Consider the following 17,883-nt stretch of genomic DNA (forward strand, 5'->3'; position numbering starts at 1 on the left):
TAAAGTAGCAAAGCAGATAGAGTAGCACAGCAAATAGAGTAGCACAGCAAATAGAGTAGCACAGCAAATAGAGTAGCACAGCAGATGGAGTAGCACAACAAATAGAGTAGCACAGCAGAGAGAGTAGCACAGCAGAGAGAGTAGTACAGCAGATAAAGTAGCACAGCAGATGGAGTAGTACAGCAAATAGAGTAGCACAGCAGAGAGAGTAGCACAGCAGAGAGAGTAGCACAGCAGAGAGAGTAGCACAGCAGAGAGAGTAGCACAGCAGATAGAGTAGCACAGCAGATAGAGTAGCACAGCAGATGGAGTAGCACAGCAGAGAGAGTAGCACAGCAGAGAGAGTAGCACAGCAGAGAGAGTAGCACAGCAGAGAAAGTAGCACAGCAGAGAGAGTAGCACAGCAGAGAGATTAGCACAGCAGATAGAGTAGCACAGCAGATGGAGTAGCACAGCAGAGAGAGTAGTACAGCAAATATAGTAGCACAGCAGATGGAATAGCACAGCAGAGAGAGTAGCACAGCAGAGAGAGTAGCACAGAAGAGAGAGCACAGCAGAGAGAGGAGCACAGCAGAGAGAGTAGCACAGCAGATAAAGTAGCACAGCAGATGGAGTAGTACAGCAGAGAGAGTAGCACAGCAGAGAGAGTAGTCCAGCAGAGAGAGTAGTCCAGCAGAGAGAGCACAACAGAGAGTAGCACAGCAGAGAGAGTAGTACAGCAGATAGAGTAGCACAGCAGATAAAGTAGCACAGCAGAGAGAGTAGCACAGCAGAGAGAGTAGTACAGCAGAGAGAGTAGTACAGCAGAGAGAGTAGCACAGCAGAGAGAGTAGCACAGCAGAGAGAGTAGCACAGCAGAGCGAGTAGCCCAGCAGAGAGAGCAATACAGCAGATAGAGTAGCACAGCAGATAAAGTAGCACAGCAGATAGAGTAGCAAAGCAGATAAAGTAGCACAGCAGATAGAGTAGCACAGCAAATAGAGTAGCACAGCAAATAGAGTAGCACAGCAGATGGAGTAGCACAGCAAATAGAGTAGCACAGCAGAGAGAGTAGCACAGCAGATAAAGTAGCACAGCAGAGAGAGTAGTACAGCAGAGAGAGTAGCACAGCAGATAAAGTAGCACAGCAGATGGAGTAGCACAGCAAATAGAGTAGCACAGCAAATAGAGTAGCACAGCAGAGAGAGTAGCACAGCAGAGAGAGTAGCACAGCAGAGAGAGTAGCACAGCAGATAAAGTAGCACAGCAGAGAGAGTAGCCCAGCAGAGAGAGCACAACAGAGAGTAGCACAGCAGAGAGAGTAGTACAGCAGATAGAGTAGCACAGCAGATAAAGTAGCACAGCAGATAGAGTAGCACAGCAGAGAGAGTAGCACAGCAGAGAGAGTAGCACAGAAGAGAGAGCACAGCAGAGAGAGTAGCACAGCAGAGAGAGTAGCACAGCAGAGAGAGTAGCACAGCAGATAAAGTAGCACAGCAGATGGAGTAGTACAGCAGAGAGAGTAGCACAGCAGAGAGAGTAGCCCAGCAGAGAGAGCACAACAGAGAGTAGCACAGCAGAGAGAGTAGTACAGCAGATAGAGTAGCACAGCAGATAAAGTAGCACAGCAGATAGAGTAGCACAGCAAATAGAGTAGCACAGCAGATGGAGTAGTACAGCAGAGAGAGTAGCACAGCAGAGAGAGTAGCCCAGCAGAGAGAGCACAACAGAGAGTAGCACAGCAGAGAGAGTAGTACAGCAGATAGAGTAGCACAGCAGATAAAGTAGCACAGCAGATAGAGTAGCACAGCAAATAGAGTAGCACAGCAGATGGAGTAGCACAGCAAATAAAGTAGCACAGCAGAGAGAGTAGCACAGCAGATAAAGTAGCACAGCAGAGAGAGTAGCACAGCAGATAGAGTAGCACAGCAGATAAAGTAGCACAGCAGATGGAGTAGTACAGCAAATAGAGTAGCACAGCAGAGAGAGTAGCACAGCAGATAAAGTAGCACAGCAGAGAGAGTAGCACAGCAGAGGGAGTAGCACAGCAGATAAAGTAGCACAGCAGATGGAGTAGCACAGCAAATAGAGTAGCACAGCAGAGAGAGTAGCACAGCAGATAAAGTAGCACAGCAGAGAGAGTAGCACAGCAGAGAGAGTAGCACAGCAGAGAGAGTAGCACAGCAGAGAGATTAGCACAGCAGATAGAGTAGCACAGCAGATGGAATAGCACAGCAGAGAGAGTAGCACAGCAGAGAGAGTAGCACAGAAGAGAGAGCACAGCAGAGAGAAGCACAGCAGAGAGAGTAGCACAGCAGAGAGAGTAGCACAGCAGATAAAGTAGCACAGCAGATGGAGTAGTACAGCAGAGAGAGTAGCACAGCAGAGAGAGTAGCACAGCAGAGAGAGTAGCACAGCAGAGAGAGTAGCCCAGCAGAGAGTAGCACAGCAGAGAGATTAGCACAGCAGAGAGAGTAGCACAGCAGATAGAGTAGCACAGCAGATAAAGTAGCACAGTAGATGGAGTAGCACAGCAGAGCGAGTAGCACAGCAGAGCGAGTAGCACAGCAGAGAGAGCACAGCAGAGAGAGTAGTACAGCAGATAGAGTAGTACAGCAGATAGAGTAGCACAGCAGAGAGAGTAGCACAGCAGAAAGAGTAGTACAACAGATGCAATAGCACAGCACTCACTCTTTTCAGGTGAAGTTCTCAATTTATTTCCAGAAACAATGTTGATAGTGTTGAAGTCTTGGTAGGTGTCCCAGAAAGTCCCCCAATGTTGGACAGAAGTCCCTTTCATATCTCCAGAAACAAGTGAGAACTAAAGATGCTAAAACTTTTAAACAACACTCCAAATTCTCTACTATGATTTTAAAAAAAATCTCCAATCAGTTGTCACTGTTAGGAGAGGGCATTAAGTGCAATGCTTCCAAATCTCACACAGCCTCCTCATTGAACACAGGAAGACAATTTAAGCGTCGGTCAGCCACTTTAAAAATATATATATTTATTAAAGTTTTTAACACAATTTTTCACCTTTACAAACAATAACCCCCCCCTCATAACAAAATAACAAGAAATCGCACAAAGCAAGATATATACATGGTAAAACGATATGTTACATAGCTTTGTACACTGGCTCTCTCCCGCACGTGCCAGTTTCCCAAATCCTTCATGTTTTCTCTTGCTCATCCACCCGCCCCCCCAGGCAAGCCCCCATTCCCCCACCCCCCTCACAGGATGTCCCCCTCCCCCCCTGGGTTGCTGCTGCTGCTGACCGACCTTCCTCTAACGCTCCGCGAGATAGTCTAGGAACGGTTGCCACCGCCTGGAGAACCCCTGCGCAGACCCTCTCAAGGCAAACTTAATCCTCTCCAACTTTATGAACCCAGCCATATCATTTATCCAGGCCTCCAGGCTGGGGGGCTTCGCCTCCTTCCACATTAGCAAGATCCTTCGCCGGGCTACTAGGGACGCAAAGGCCAGAATGCCGGCCTCTTTCGCCTCCTGCACTCCCGGCTCGTCCACTACTCCAAATATTGCTAGCCCCCAGCTTGGCTTGACCCGGACTTTCACCACCTTAGATATTGTTCCCGCCACTCCTCTCCAGAACCCCTCCAGTGTCAGGCATGACCAAAACATATGGACATGGTTCGCCGGGCTCCCTGAGCACCTTCCACATCTGTCCTCTACCCCAAAGAACCTACTCAACCTCGCCCCCGTCAAGTGCGCTCTGTGAACCACCTTAAATTGTATCAGGCTGAGCCTGGCACACGAAGAGGAGGAGTTAACCCTACCCAGGGCATCAGCCCACAGACCTTCCTAAATCTCCTCCCCCAGCTCCTCCTTCCATTTATCCTTCAGCTCTTCTACCAGCGCTTCCCCCTCTTCTTTCATCTCCTGGTATATTGCCGACACCTTGCCCTCCCCGACCCATACACCCGAGATCACCCTGTCTTGAATTTCTTGTGCCGGGAGCAACGGGAATTCCCTCACCTGTCGCCTCACAAACGCCCTCACCTTCATATATCTAAAAGCATTTCCCAGGGGTATCTCAAACTTCTCCTCCAATGCCCCTAGGCTCGCAAACGTCCCGTCAATGAACAGGTCCCCCATTCTTCTAATCCCCACCCGATGCCAGCTCTGAAACCCCGCGTCCAACCTCCCCGGGACAAACCGGTGGTTACCCCTGATCGAGGACCACACCGAGGCTCCCATTGCACCCCTGTGCCGTCTCCACTGGCCCCAGATCCTCAGCGTTGCCGCCACCACCGGGCTCGTGGTATACTTTGACGGCGAGAGCGGCAGCGGTGCCGTCACCAACGCCCCCAGGCTCGTTCCTTCCATGCCGCCCCCTCTCCCTCCATCACCCACTTGCGGATCATCGCCACATTTGCTGCCCAGTAGTAGCTCCCTAGGTTTGGCAGTGCCAACTCTCCTCGGTCCCTACTGCGTTCCAGAAACCCTCTCCTTACCCTCGGGGTCCTATTCGCCCACACAAACCCCATAATACTCCTACCTACTCTCTTAAAAAAGGCCTTGGTGATCACGATGGGAAGGCTCTGAAACAAAAAAAGAAACCTTGAAAGGACCACCATTTTGACTGACTGCACTCTACCCGCTAGCAAGAGCGGTAACATGTCCCATCTTTTGAAGTCCTCCTCCATTTGCTCCACCAACCTCGTCAGATTCAGTTTATGTAGGGCCCCCCCAACTCCTGGCTATCTGGATCCCAGGTACCAAAAGCTCCCCTCCGCCCTCCTCAGCGGTAGATCGCCTATCCCCCTTTCTTGGTCCCCTGCCTGTAATACAGAGAGCTCACTCTTCCCTACATTGAGCTTATAGCCCGAAAACTCCTCAAACTCCCTTAGAGTCTGCATGACATCCACCATCCCCTCCATTGGATCCGCCACATACAGCAACAGGTCATCCGCATAAAACGACACCCGATGCTCTTCTCCCCCTCGGACCACCCCCCTCCATTTCCTAGAATCCCTCAATGACATGGCCAAGGGTTCAATCGCCAATGCAAACAACAGGGGGGACAGGGGGCACCCCTGCCTCGTCCCTCGGTACAGCCGAAAGTACTCCGACCTCCACCGGTTCGTCACTACACTCGCCACCGGGGCTCTGTAAAGGAGCTTAACCCAACTGATAAACCCTCCCCCGAACCCAAACCTACGCAGCACTTCCCAGAGGTACTCCCACTCTACTCGGTCAAAGGCCTTCTCCGCGTCCATAGCTGCCACTATCTCCGCCTCTCCCTCCTCCGATGGCATCATTATCACGTTTAAGAGCCGCCGCACATTGGTGTTTAGTTGCCTGCCCTTTACAAATCCCGTCTCGTCCTCGTGGATTACCCCCGGGACACAGTCCTCGATCCTCATAGCCAGCACTTTTGCCAGCAACTTAGCATCCACATTGAGGAGTGAGATCGGTCTGTACAATCCACATTGCAGTGGATCCTTGTCCCGCTTTAGGATCAAAGAAATCGTCGCCTCCGACATTGTCGGGGGCAGGGGCCCCTCCTCTCTTGCCTCATTAAAGGTCCTCACTAGTAGCGGGGCCAACAGGTCTACGTACTTCCTGTAGAACTCCACCGGGAACCCGTCCAGTCCCGGGGCCTTCCCCGCCTGCATGCTCCCCAAACCCTTGCTCAGCTCCTCCAACCCAATTGGTGCCCCCAAACCAGCCACCTCTTGCTCCTCCACCCTCGGGAATCTCAGTTGGTCTAGGAATCGTCTCATCCCCTCTTCCCCCGCTGGGGGCTGGGATCTGTACAGCTCTTCATAGAAGGCCTTGAATACCTCGTTTATTTTCGTCGCACTCCGCACCGTGGCTCCCCTTCCATCCTTGACTCTCCCTATTTCCCTCGCTGCCATCCTCTTATGGAGCTGGTGTGCCAGCATCCAACTCGCTTTTTCCCCATACTGGTAGGTCGCCCCCTGCGCCTTCCTCCACTGTGCCTCTGCCTTCCCTGTGGTCAACAGATCAAACGCGGTCTGGAGACGTCATCTTTCCCCAAGTAATCTCTCCTCAGGGGCCTCTGCGTATCTCCTGTCCACTCTTAAAATCTCCCCCACTAACCTCTCCCTTTCCACGCCCTCTGTCTTCTCTCTATGAGCCCTGATGGAGATGAACTCTCCCCTGATCACCGCCTTCAACGCCTCCCATACCACCCCCACCCGCACCTCCCCATTGTCGTTGGCCTCCAAGTACCTTTCGATGCAACCCCTCACCTTCCCACACACCACCTCATCTGCCAGCAGTCCCACATCCAGCCGCCACAGCGGGTGTTGGTCCCTCTCCTCTCCCAGCTCCAGTTCCACCCAGTGCGGGGCGTGATCCGAAACGGCTATGGCCGAATACTCCGTTCCCTCCACCCTCGGGATGAGCGCCCTGCCCAGGAAATCTATCCGGGAGTAGGCTTTGTGCATGTGGGAGAAAAAAGAAAATTCCCAGGCCTGCGGCCTAGCAAACCTCCATGGGTCCACTCCCCCCATCTGATCCATAAACCCCCTAAGCACCCTGGCCGCCACCGGCCTCTTTCCAGTCCTTGATCTGGAGCGGTCCAGCGCTGGGTCCAACACCGTATTGAAGTCCCCACCCATTATCAGGCCTCCTACCTCCAGGTCCGGAATGCGCCCCAACATGCGCTTCATGAATCCAGCATCATCCCAGTTCGGGGCGTATACATTTACCAGCACCACCCACGTCCCCTGCAACTTACCGCTCACCATCACATATCGCCCTCCGTTATCCACTACGATAGTCTTGGCCTCAAATGACACCCGCTTCCCCACCAATATTGCCACCCCTCTATTCTTCGCGTCCAGCCCCAAATGGAATACCTGTCCTATCCATCCCTTTCTTAACCTGACCTGGTCCGCCACCTTCAGATGTGTCTCTTGGAGCATGACCACGTCTGCCTTCAGTCCCTTTAAGTGCGCGAACACTCGGGCCCTCTTCACCAGCCCGTTCAGGCCCCTCACGTTCCACGCTATCAGCCGGATTGGAGGGGCTCTCACCCCCCCCCACCCCCACCCCCCACCCTCCAGTCCCCCAGCCGGGAGGCCCCCGCCCCGACCACCTCTTCTGTGTCCCATTCCCTTTCGGCCAGTGCAGCAGCAACCCTTCCCCCCCCCCGCCCCGTCTAGCATTTTTGCTCCCCCCATATCACTCCCGTAAGTCAGCTGACACCTGCTGACCCCGGCTTCCCCCGCCGTCCCATTGACCTCCCCGTGTGGGAGTGTCCCAATCAGTGTGCGTTCCTCCATTCCCCTTCCCGCCTTTCTTCCCTAGCGCGGGAAAAACCCCGCGCTTTCCGAAGCCTACCCCGCCCCCTCTGGCGCAGCTCCTGTCGCGGCCTTGTCTCTCTCCCCCAGCCCATATAACATTTCCTGCGCGTGATTGACCCCCTATGTACAACAGCCATCACACATCAAACATCCCTCCCCACCCTCACAAACCCTCAGTTTGAGTCCAACTTTTCTGTTTGTACGAAGGTCCACGCCTCTTCAGGCGTTTCGAAATAATAATGTTGATCCTTGTGTGTGACCCACAGTCGCGCTGGCTGCAGCATTCCGAATTTCACTCCTTTCCGGTGCAACACCGCCTTGGCCCGGTTGAAACCCGCTCTCCTCTTTGCAACCTCTGTGCTCCAGTCCGGGTATATTCGGATCTCTGCATTGTCCCACTTACTGCTCCGCTCCTTCTTGGCCCATTTCAGGACCCTCTCTCTGTCCGTGAACCGGTGAAACCTCACCACCATCGCCCTTGGCGGCTCGTTTGCCTTGAGCGTCCTCGCCAGCACCCGGTGTGCCCATTCCAGCTCAGCGGCCTCGAAGGGGCCTCCGCGCCCATCATCGCCCAGAGCATCGTGCTCACATATGCCCCGGCATCGGCCCCCTCCACTCCTTCAGGGAGACCCAGAATCCACAGGTTCTTTCTCCTCGACCTGTTCTCCAGGTCTACGAATCTTCCCGCCCACCTCTTGTGCAGCGCCTCGTGCTCCTCCAGTCTCACCGCCAGGCCCAAGATCTCGTCCTCATTCTCATTGACTTTTTTCTGCACCTCCTGGATCTTTACCTCGTGGGCCTTCTGGGTTATCCCTAGTCCTTCAATTGCCGACAACATAGGCGCCAGCATCTCCTTCCGCAGCTCCTCGAAGCAGCGCTTGATGACCTCCTCCAGCTCCGGCCCGCACTCCGCTTTGTGCCCGGCCGCCGCCATTTTGCTTTTCTTCCCTCGCTTCTCCCGCTGCTCCAATGCCGCTTTTTTGGCCGTTTCACTTCTGGTCCGGTCCATAATAGTTGAAGGGGGACCTCGCTCTTCCCTTCCCCACGGGTTGTCTTCAAAAAAATTTCCGTTGGGGCTCCTCTAAAGAGCCCGAAAGTCCGTGATAGCGGGAGCTGCCGAATCGTGCGGCATAGCTCCGCATAGCCGCAACCGGAAGTCGTCGGTCAGCCCCTTAATGATCCTCCAAGCAGCTGTTCCTTGTGCAAGCATGAACGCATTTACCAAGATGGCATCTTAGTGATGAACACCGGCTAAACCAATGTCTCCGCTTAAGGCCCAATCTTGGCCACATCACAATTATTACCCATTTTCATGCTGTTGCAGGAAAATAATCTTGCAGAAGCAAACAGATGTCCCGCAATGGAACACAAAATATCGCAGCAATAGTTGCAGCTGCAATTTCTTTCTTTAATATTAACGATTGGCCTGAATTTTCATGGAAAGGGTCTCCAGATGAGACAACATGGTGCCAAAGCTCCAATTGCAGGAGTCCGCCCCAGAATCTGGGGTCCACCATTTTCGCCGGGGGTTGGGCTGCAGTTGGCATATCCATGGTTCACGGAGGCACCTGACACTAAAAGTTGCAGCTGCCTTCAAACAGATGCAATTTTCATTAGTAGTTCAAGAAAATTACCCCTGTGCCTTATAAAGCTGCCAGAGATATCTGGCAACCCTCTTTGATAGGTTTTGGGACTCATTTTGAAGGGCCCTAAAGGTGAACGAACGTACCCTTTGAGAAAGGTAAGGCATCCTTTGAGAGAGGCAAGGTACCCTTTTGGATAGGTAACAACAGACATGAATGTGTGCAAAAAGTGGATAAGCCTTGTGGAACTGTCAAGACTTCCAGGCATTCAAATCTCATGCACTATACATTTCTTTTAAAAACTGTCTGAAGTATAAGAAAAATCAGTTCTCGCAACTTCACACTATCTGTTCACAAAAGCCTGAGGGTTATCATCATAGGATTAGTGCTGCATAATTGATTCCACAACATATCATCATCACAGTGGGAAGCTTGTCAGTTCGCAGTTTTATTGACAACTCCAAATGGTTATAAAGACTTTGATGTGGGGCTATAAATGCAAATGTGTTTTTTCATTTGAATTAGGTACTTGAATGAAATATAAGTAATTGAAGGAATTTAACTGTATTGAATGGGCTTTTATTAATTGGTGTTTTTTGTTAAATAAAGCCTGCAATAGACACATAGAACTTTATTTAATTTAATCTCAGCATGGTTCCTGAGGTGTGCCCATGGTGGATACTGGGTGATTTGGCATGGAAGGGAAAAGGGTAGTGCATTGGGGGGAGGGGGGCGGGGCATGGGTTAACATGAGTTAGACCCAAGTTGCCATAGGTGGTATGTAGGGCAATGGGTGTGGGCATAGGTTGGCAAGAGAGGGTATCAGGGTCCATGGGGGATGGGTAGGGTGCACAGATGGGGCACAGTGAGTGTGTAGGGGAGGTGAGGGGTGAGAGCTAATTTCTGTTTGAACTGCTTTTCTTACGGGTCCCAGGACACCGAAGAAGGCCTTTCACACAGGCCAGTTCCATACCTGGCAGCAGCTCTAAGCTGCCTCTGTGGAATCAGGAATTTTCCTGACTCTGTGCTCCCGACCAGAGAGTGAAAATTCAGTGCAGAATGGCACTAAGAGCAGAGAAGGATACGGTCGCACACTTACTAATAGCCAGGGTTAGCCTATAATGTAGGATGTCAACAAAAGTGACGTGGATGAAAAACCAGAAATAATCACAAACTAAGTGCAGTTATTTATTAAATTCAGTCTTTGGCTAATGAGTTTAGCAGTCACAAAGTTACAGTAGGAGGTTACAGTATGGGTTAATTTGAAGATACAGCAATGAGTGCACACTCCTCTGAATCACAAGATTCTGGGTTCAAGACCACTCCATGGCACATAGATCAAGGCTGGCAGCCAGTGCAGTACTGAGGGAGTGCTGCACAGTCAGAGGTGCCATCTTTCAAATGAACTGGCATGATTATGAAGAAGAGTATCAAAGGTATCCTGCCCAATATTTATCCCTCAAGCAACAATCAATAAAAATATATTATCTGGTCATTATCACCTTGCTGCTGGTGGAGTTCCTGTGCAGCAATTGATTACTATTTTTCCTGTATTGCATGTGACTACACTTCAAAAGTACTTTATTGGCTGTAAAGCAGTTTGAGATGTCCGGTGGTCACGAAAAATGCAACATAAACGCAAATCTTTCTTTTCTTTGCGCTCTCGTTAAGTCATCAACCTTTTGATGTGAAAATGGATCACTTAGGGATGGGTTCACCTGCAGCTTTGCAAGAGAATGCACTGAGCTAAGATTAACCATGGGCATCATCAGCTGCTGTCACAAAACTGGTCCTTAAGGAGAAAAAACTCATTCTGAGAACCATCCATTGTAACTGAGAAAGCGCTAAGCCGCCACCTAGTGGGAGTCTTGGGACAACAAAGAAAATTATCAGTTGGACTTTGAGTGTGAAACATTGATGATGTACATCACTGATACTACATAGCAACAGGACAGAGGGTTAGTTAATGTGATAGACCGTCACTGTTATTTTGGAGTAATTAAAGAATAATTTTCCCACGATGTTTATGTGGTGTTTTTAACGTGGATAAACCTCCCAAAGCACTTTAGGGAGTTGTAACTTTTTAGAAAAATGTTCTGAACTGCAAGGTTGTTAGGAGGGGGCGACTAATAGCTTGATATAGGAGGCGGATTTTAAGGTGCACCTTAAAGGAGGAGGAGGGAGGCGGAAAATCCCACCCAGAGCTTTTAGGTGGGGAGGGAGGGGGTAATTCTTCCCCCTTTGAAATCTACCCCCACATTTGAGTGTAGACAGTGAAAATGTGCAGTCTAATTGAGTTAATAACTGAACATCACCCTGTCCTCAATTAACGCCTCCACACGGAGGCTGATTTTTCCCGCCCACTAGACGTTTGCTGAAACCCTAACCACGGATCAACTTATTTACATAGGACCAGTCCATCTTCAATGTACACCTGCCGCTGACAAGACTGTGGATGTATAAAGTAGAGTGGCAATGCAGCTGCTGCTGAACATCTAAGGTGCCATGCAGCAGCGGGAATGTCTTTTGGCTTTGGACCCTTCAGGCTTGCTGTTCAAATGAAGCATTTAGCAGGTTTCCAGGCTCCAAGGTTCCTGGGGAAGCTAAATAAATATAGGCCTTTGTGGCCTCCCTCGCTTTATTCCACTGTTAGTTAGCACTGCTGCCTCACAGCCCCAGGAACCCAGATTTAATTCTGGACTTGGGTGACTGTGTGGAGTCTGCACGTTCTCCCCGTGTCTGCATGGGTTTCCTCCGGGTGCTCCGGTTTCCACCCACAATCCAAAGATGTGCAGGTTAGGCGGATTGGCCACAATAAATTGCCCCTTAGTGTGCAGGGATTTGCAGATTAGGTGGGGTTACAGGGATGGGATGGGGGAATGGGCCTAGATAGGTGCTCTTTCAGAGGGGGTGTGCAGACTCGATGGGCAAATGGCCTCCTTCTGCGTTGAAGGGATTCTGTGGTTCGAAGAGCAATCAGGGATGGGCAAAAAAATGCTGGCCTTGCCAGTGACTCCCACAACACACAAATGAATAAAAGAGACAGTGAAATCAGCTCAAATCTGTAAACATTCTTTACAGATGTGTGTAACAGTAATAAATGTGATTCACATGTACTCTGCCATAAGGCAGGTCCTTGGCTCATTGTCTGTTGATGTTCACCCTGAGCCATTTTCTTTGCTGTTTTTGTTGGCGCTGCCTTCCACTCTCTAGGGACAGGGCAAGAAAACAGGCCCTAAGCAAATCACAGAATTGTTACGGAGCAGAAGGAGGCCAATGGCCCATCGTGTCTGCACCGACTCTCCAAACGGGCATCGTGTCTGCACCGACTCTCCAAACGGGCATCGTGTCTGCACCGACTCTCCAAACGGGCATCGTGTCTGCACCGACTCTCCAAACGGGCATGGTGTCTGCACCGACTCTCCAAACGGGCATCGTGTCTGCACCGACTCTCCAAACGGGCATCGTGTCTGCACCGACTCTCCAAACGGGCATCGTGTCTGCACCGACTCTCCAAACGGGCATCGTGTCTGCACCGACTCTCCAAACGGGCATCGTGTCTGCACCGACTCTCTAAACGGGCATCGTGTCTGCACCGACTCTCCAAACGGGCATCGTGACTTAGTGCCATTCTCCTGCCCTTTCCCCCATACCCTTGCACATTGTTTCTATTCAAGTAATCATCTAATTCCCTCCTGAATGCCTCGCTTGAATCTGCCTCCGCCACCCTTCCAGGCAGTGCATTCCAGACCCGGATCACTCGCTGTGTGAAAACGATTTTTCCTCACATCATATTTCCTTCTTTTGCAAATCACTTTAAATCAGCAGCCTCTCGTTCTTGATCCTTTTATGAGCGGGAACCGTATCTCCTCTATTCCGTCCAGCCCCCTCATGATTTTGAACATCTCTATCAAACCTCAGCAGGAATTGAAGCTGCACTGTTGATCAAGAAGGCATACGGCATGCTTGCCTTCATTGGCCGGGGCATTGAGTATAAGAATTGGCAAGTCATGTCGCAGCTGTATAGAACCTTAGTTAGGCCACACTTGGAGTATAGTGTTCAATTCTGGTCGCCACACTACCAGAAGGATGTGGAGGCTTTAGAGAGGGTGCAGAAGAGATTCATCAGGATGTTGCCTGGTATGGAGGGCATTAGCTATGAGGAGCGGTTGAATAACCTTGGTTTGTCCTCACTGGAACGACGGAGGTTGAGGGGCGACCTGATAGAGGTCTACAAATTTATGAGGGGCATAGACAGAGTGGATAGTCAGAGGCTTTTCCCTAGGGTAGAGGGGTCAATTACTAGGGGGCATAGGTTTAAGGTGCGAGGGGCAGTACGAGGAGATGTACGAGGCAGGTTTTTTACACAGAGGTTAGTGGGTGCCTGGAACTCGCTGCCGGAGGAGGTGGTGGAAGCAGGGGGCGATAGTGACATTTAAGGAGCATCTTGACAAATACATGAATAGGATGGGAATAGAGGGATACGGATCCAGGAAGTGTAGAAGATTTTAGTTTAGACGGGCAACATGGTCGGCACAGGCTTGGAGGGCCGAAGGGCCTGTTACTGTGCTGTACTTTTCTTTGTTCTTTGTTCTTCTTTGTTCTATCTCGTTCTGAACTACACGCCAACCACCTGAGCCAACTAGCCCCCAATGATTGCACAGACTCGTGGAAATTAATTTCTCAGAACCATACAGCAGAAAATGCTCAGCATGTTTCTGGAACAATTATTTACACCATTTTAATGAACAATGCAAATGAGTAATATAAAACACACAATTTGAAATGTTCTGGTGGGGCTGGATGGTTTGGTTAAGATTTTGAAGGCAAGCAGCCAAAGACTGGTATTAAAGGAATCCACTAAATAACCCCCATAGTAACAAATTTATCCAGCGACGTGAACACGGAATTTGGCTGGCATTCCAATGCAGGACTGAGCGAGTGCTGCATTCTGAGATGAAGCACTAAAATGAACTCTTGTCTGCCATGCAGGGGGATATAAAAGATCCTGGGAGGGATTCTCCATCCGTTCATGGCAGCGGGATTCTCCCGTACCATGGCAGCGAATGGGAGATTTAGCGGAGTGTTTAGCCCTCAACTAACATCCTTACAACAGGGTGTATGGTCATTATCACATTCGTGGGAGTTTCCTCTGTACTGATTGACACAAAAATAAAAGCAAAATACTGCAGGTGCTGGAAATTTGAAATGCAAACAGAAAATGCTGGGAAAACTCAGCAGGCCCACCAGCATCTGTGGAGAGAGAAACAGAGTTAATGTTTTGAGTCCAATATGACTCTGCGTTAGAACTGGAGAGAGGTAGAAATGTGTAGGGCTTTATGCTGTTTAAAAAGGGGGGCAGGAAAGGGCAGGTGGAACTAAAATAGGTCAGGTTGGAGGGCAGGTGAGATTAAATGACAAAAAGGCCATGGAACACAAGACGAAGGGGAGTGGTAATGATAGTATTAACTGAGACAAAAGCTTTGGCCCAGAGCGGTTGTTAATAGCAGAATAAAGGTCAGCACTGCCTGAAAGCAAAATAGCAGAATGTGTTAATAGCAGGGAAAGATCAGTGCTGTCTGAAAGCATTGTAGCCATCTGGGATGGCCACTTCCCGATTACAAAATGGACACTTTGCAAAGATTGCAGGGAAAATGGACAATACTGAGAAAACAAGCAGGTTTAGGGTTTGTCTGTTGATTAGAGCCGCAGCTCCCAGACAAGACCAAAATTGCAAACCCATTAGCATACTAATGGGCCATCTCCGGGGCAAAAGAGTAACATTTAAGTAAACGATACTAAGGCAGACATCCCGGCGCCAGAGGAGACTAGAACAAAGCAGGCCAACGGCCACCTAGGACATGCCCAGCCATCAGGGCACGGTCCCCTTTATGGGAGAAAATCGATAGGAACAATCAAGGAACGGCCCAATTAATTGGGGCCAAGTTCAAGGCCCACCCAAAAGCGCACAAAGCCCCTTTTGGGTATAAGAAGGATCCCCCAAGAGAGAATCGCTCTCTGGGCTCCGGCTCTCACCGAGGAGAGACCTGTCCAAAAGCTGCACCAGAACAAGTAAGTCCAAGGTCAATGCTCGCTACCAGACAGCCGACCTTAGCTGCTATCCCGTACCAGTTCCACCCCAGCAGCCTCAGAACCCAACAACGGCCATTGTTCCTCTGACTGAGTGGGCGCCCGAAGCTAAGTATAGGCTTTAGCAGTGGTGATAGTTTAGTCTGTAGTATTTGTGCATGATTATATTTAACTGTATGTGTAAATAAATAAGCATTTGACTTTGGACTAACTAACTGGTGTATCGAGTCTTTGATCAGTGTTCGGTTTGAACCTTGTGGCGGTATCGAAAGATACCTGGTGACTCTAGAGCAAACATAATTAGAATTAAGGAAGGCAACCATATTGACCGCCATATTCAGAGCCAACAAAAGAGAAAAACATTTAGCAACAGCATGAGAATAATATATAGACTGTGTGTGTGTGTGTGTGTGTGTGTGTGTGTGTGTGTGTGGGGGGGGGGGGGGGGAGGGGGTATTCAAAATGGACGAGAGAGTTCATGGCCCAAAGCTGTTGAACTCAGTGTTGCCCAGAAGGCTGTAGAGTGTCGAATGGGACGTTGAGATGCCGTTCCCCCAGCTTCTATTGGGCCATTGGGCTTCACTGGAACATTATAGCAGGCCGAGGACAGAACTGTGAGCATTTTCCCACCAAACAGCAGCAGGGAAATAACAACTGTGGGTGTTTGTGGGAAAATATGTGGGTTGACTTCTCCCTATTCACCCTTCACCAACTCACGAAGTGATAAATCATAGAATCATAGATTATCATAGAATTTACAGTGCAGAAGGAGGCCATTCGGCCCATCGAGTCTGCACCGGCTCTTGGAAAGAGCACCCTACCCAAGGTCAATACCGCCACCCTATCCCCATAACCCAATAACCCCACCCAACACTAAGGGCAATTTTGGACACTAAGGGCAATTTAGCACGGCCAATCCACCTAACCTGCACATCTTTGGACTGTGGGAGGAAACCGGAGCACCCGGAGGAAACCCACGCACGCACGGGGAGGATGTGCAGACTCCGCACAGACAGTGACCCAAGCTGGAATCGAACCTGGGACCCTGGAGCTGTGAAGCAATTGTGCTATCCACAAGGCTACCGTGCTGTTACTGTCACTCACTGAGATTGTGTATTTCCTCCCACCTACTTTCTAAAATGTTGAATATGCTTCATTTATTAGTACACCATGATTATCAAAGGGTACCTGCTCTCAATGGCAGCTCGGAATTCCTGTTGGCTGATAACGTTCCTTCCAAGTTTGTCAATTTTGCTGTAATTTACAAAGAACAAATTCAGTGAGATTGTCAAAGACTTTTAAATTTGAATTATCTTTTAAAATTATCACTCTTAGATATATCAAAGAATTATTTCCAGTGCAAATACAGTGAACGATTACATTCGAACACACTTACCAATTATGCTGTTTCGTGGAAGATTTTCTGTTCGGTGATATGCAAATTGGGATTTGAGCAGAAACCTAAACTATTTCTTCATTTCAGAAAGTTAGTGCAATCTTAAGCACAACGTCCATTCATTCTACTAATTGTGCCCAGGCGTTAACTCTACCCCAATATCTCTTTTATCCTTTCATGGGAGGTGGGCATCATTGGCAAAGCCAGTGTTTGTTGTCCATGAACTAAGGTAATTTCAGAGGGCACCTAATAGTCACCAATATTGTACTAGAGTGTACTAGAATGATTGGGAGTAGGTTGATTTGATCTTAGTTTCAGACTTGTTCGGTACAACATCGTGGGCCGAAGGGCCTGGACTGTGCTGTACAGTTCTATGTTCATATTGCTGTGGGTCTGGTGTCCACGTGTACGCCAGACCAGCTGTGGGCAGCAGATTTCCAAAGGGCATCAGTGAATCAAATAGGTTTTTACAACCATTGGCAATGTCTTCATGGTCACCATTACTGATGCTAGTTTTCAATTCTAAATGTGTTAATTGAATCTAAGTTCCACCATCTGCTGTGGTGGGACCCAAGCCCATGTCACCAGACCCTTAACATAGGTCTCTGGATTACTAGTCCAATTACAGTACCACTACACCACTGTCTCCCACAAATACACATTACAACCATTGAAAGGTCATATAAGTGCACACATTCTGGGTAGCAGGAATGTAATATAAGAGGCACATACTTGTAAGGAAGTTGGGTTTGCAGTTGGCATGAGACCTGGTCAAACGTTTTTGAGATTATGGGTGGCACAGTGGCACCGTGGTTAGCACTAGTACCAGGGACCCGGGTTTGATTCCGGCCTTGGCTGACTGTGTGGAGTTTCCACATTCTCCCTGCATCTGCATGGGTTCCTCCGGTTTCCCCCCCACAGTCCAAAAACTTCAGGTTAGGCGGATTGGCTATGCAAAATTGCCCCTTAGTATCCAAAGATGTGTAGGTTGGGTGTGATTACGGAGATAAGGTAGGGAAGATGCCTGGGTGGGGTTCTCTTTTATAGGGTCAGTGCAGACCCAATGGGCCGAATGGCCTCCTTCTGTATGGTCGGGATTCTTTGATTTTATGAAGGAAAACAAACAAATTTGATTCTAGCCTCTTGTTCCATTCCACCGAGCTAACAGCTCAGAGGCACAGGGTGGAAATGAGGAGATAGCGAAGCAAATTGAGGTGGATTCTTGCTGCTCTGAAGATTATGGAGTTGTGAAATCATGTTATAAGTGATGTAAATAAAAGTAGGACCAGGGAGAAGAGCCAGTTCTTTGTGTTTCTGGAAAGGAAGAGGGTGAAGAGATACAATAAGGTGGGTGTATGGCATTGTGATCAAACAAAAAGGGACATGTTTGTTGGGCTCAATGCTGGTTACATGTTGCTAATATTCTTGGGTTCTTAACTTTGGCAATCGTCTTTCCTGCTATTTGCATGTCCAATTATAGATGAGGCCAGTTCTATTTCAATTCTTTATGTCTGTGCCAGAAACATTTTTTAGAATG

At 49.4% G+C, this 17,883-nt stretch overlaps 1 protein-coding gene across 1 annotated transcript in view; it reads right to left on the reverse strand.

The window, feature by feature from the left end:
- The window catches only part of LOC140429965 (EF-hand calcium-binding domain-containing protein 6), a 168,524-nt gene that overhangs the window by 46,604 nt on the left and 104,037 nt on the right, over positions 1 to 17,883 (reverse strand). Inside the window, exon 13 of the mRNA XM_072517552.1 lies at positions 16,139 to 16,204. Coding sequence (XP_072373653.1) covers positions 16,139 to 16,204 — 66 coding nt within the window. The remainder of the gene's footprint in view (positions 1 to 16,138; positions 16,205 to 17,883) is intronic.

The sequence above is a fragment of the Scyliorhinus torazame genome, chromosome 9, assembly GCF_047496885.1.
Source record: "Scyliorhinus torazame isolate Kashiwa2021f chromosome 9, sScyTor2.1, whole genome shotgun sequence".
NCBI classification, from domain to species: Eukaryota; Metazoa; Chordata; class Chondrichthyes; order Carcharhiniformes; family Scyliorhinidae; genus Scyliorhinus; species Scyliorhinus torazame.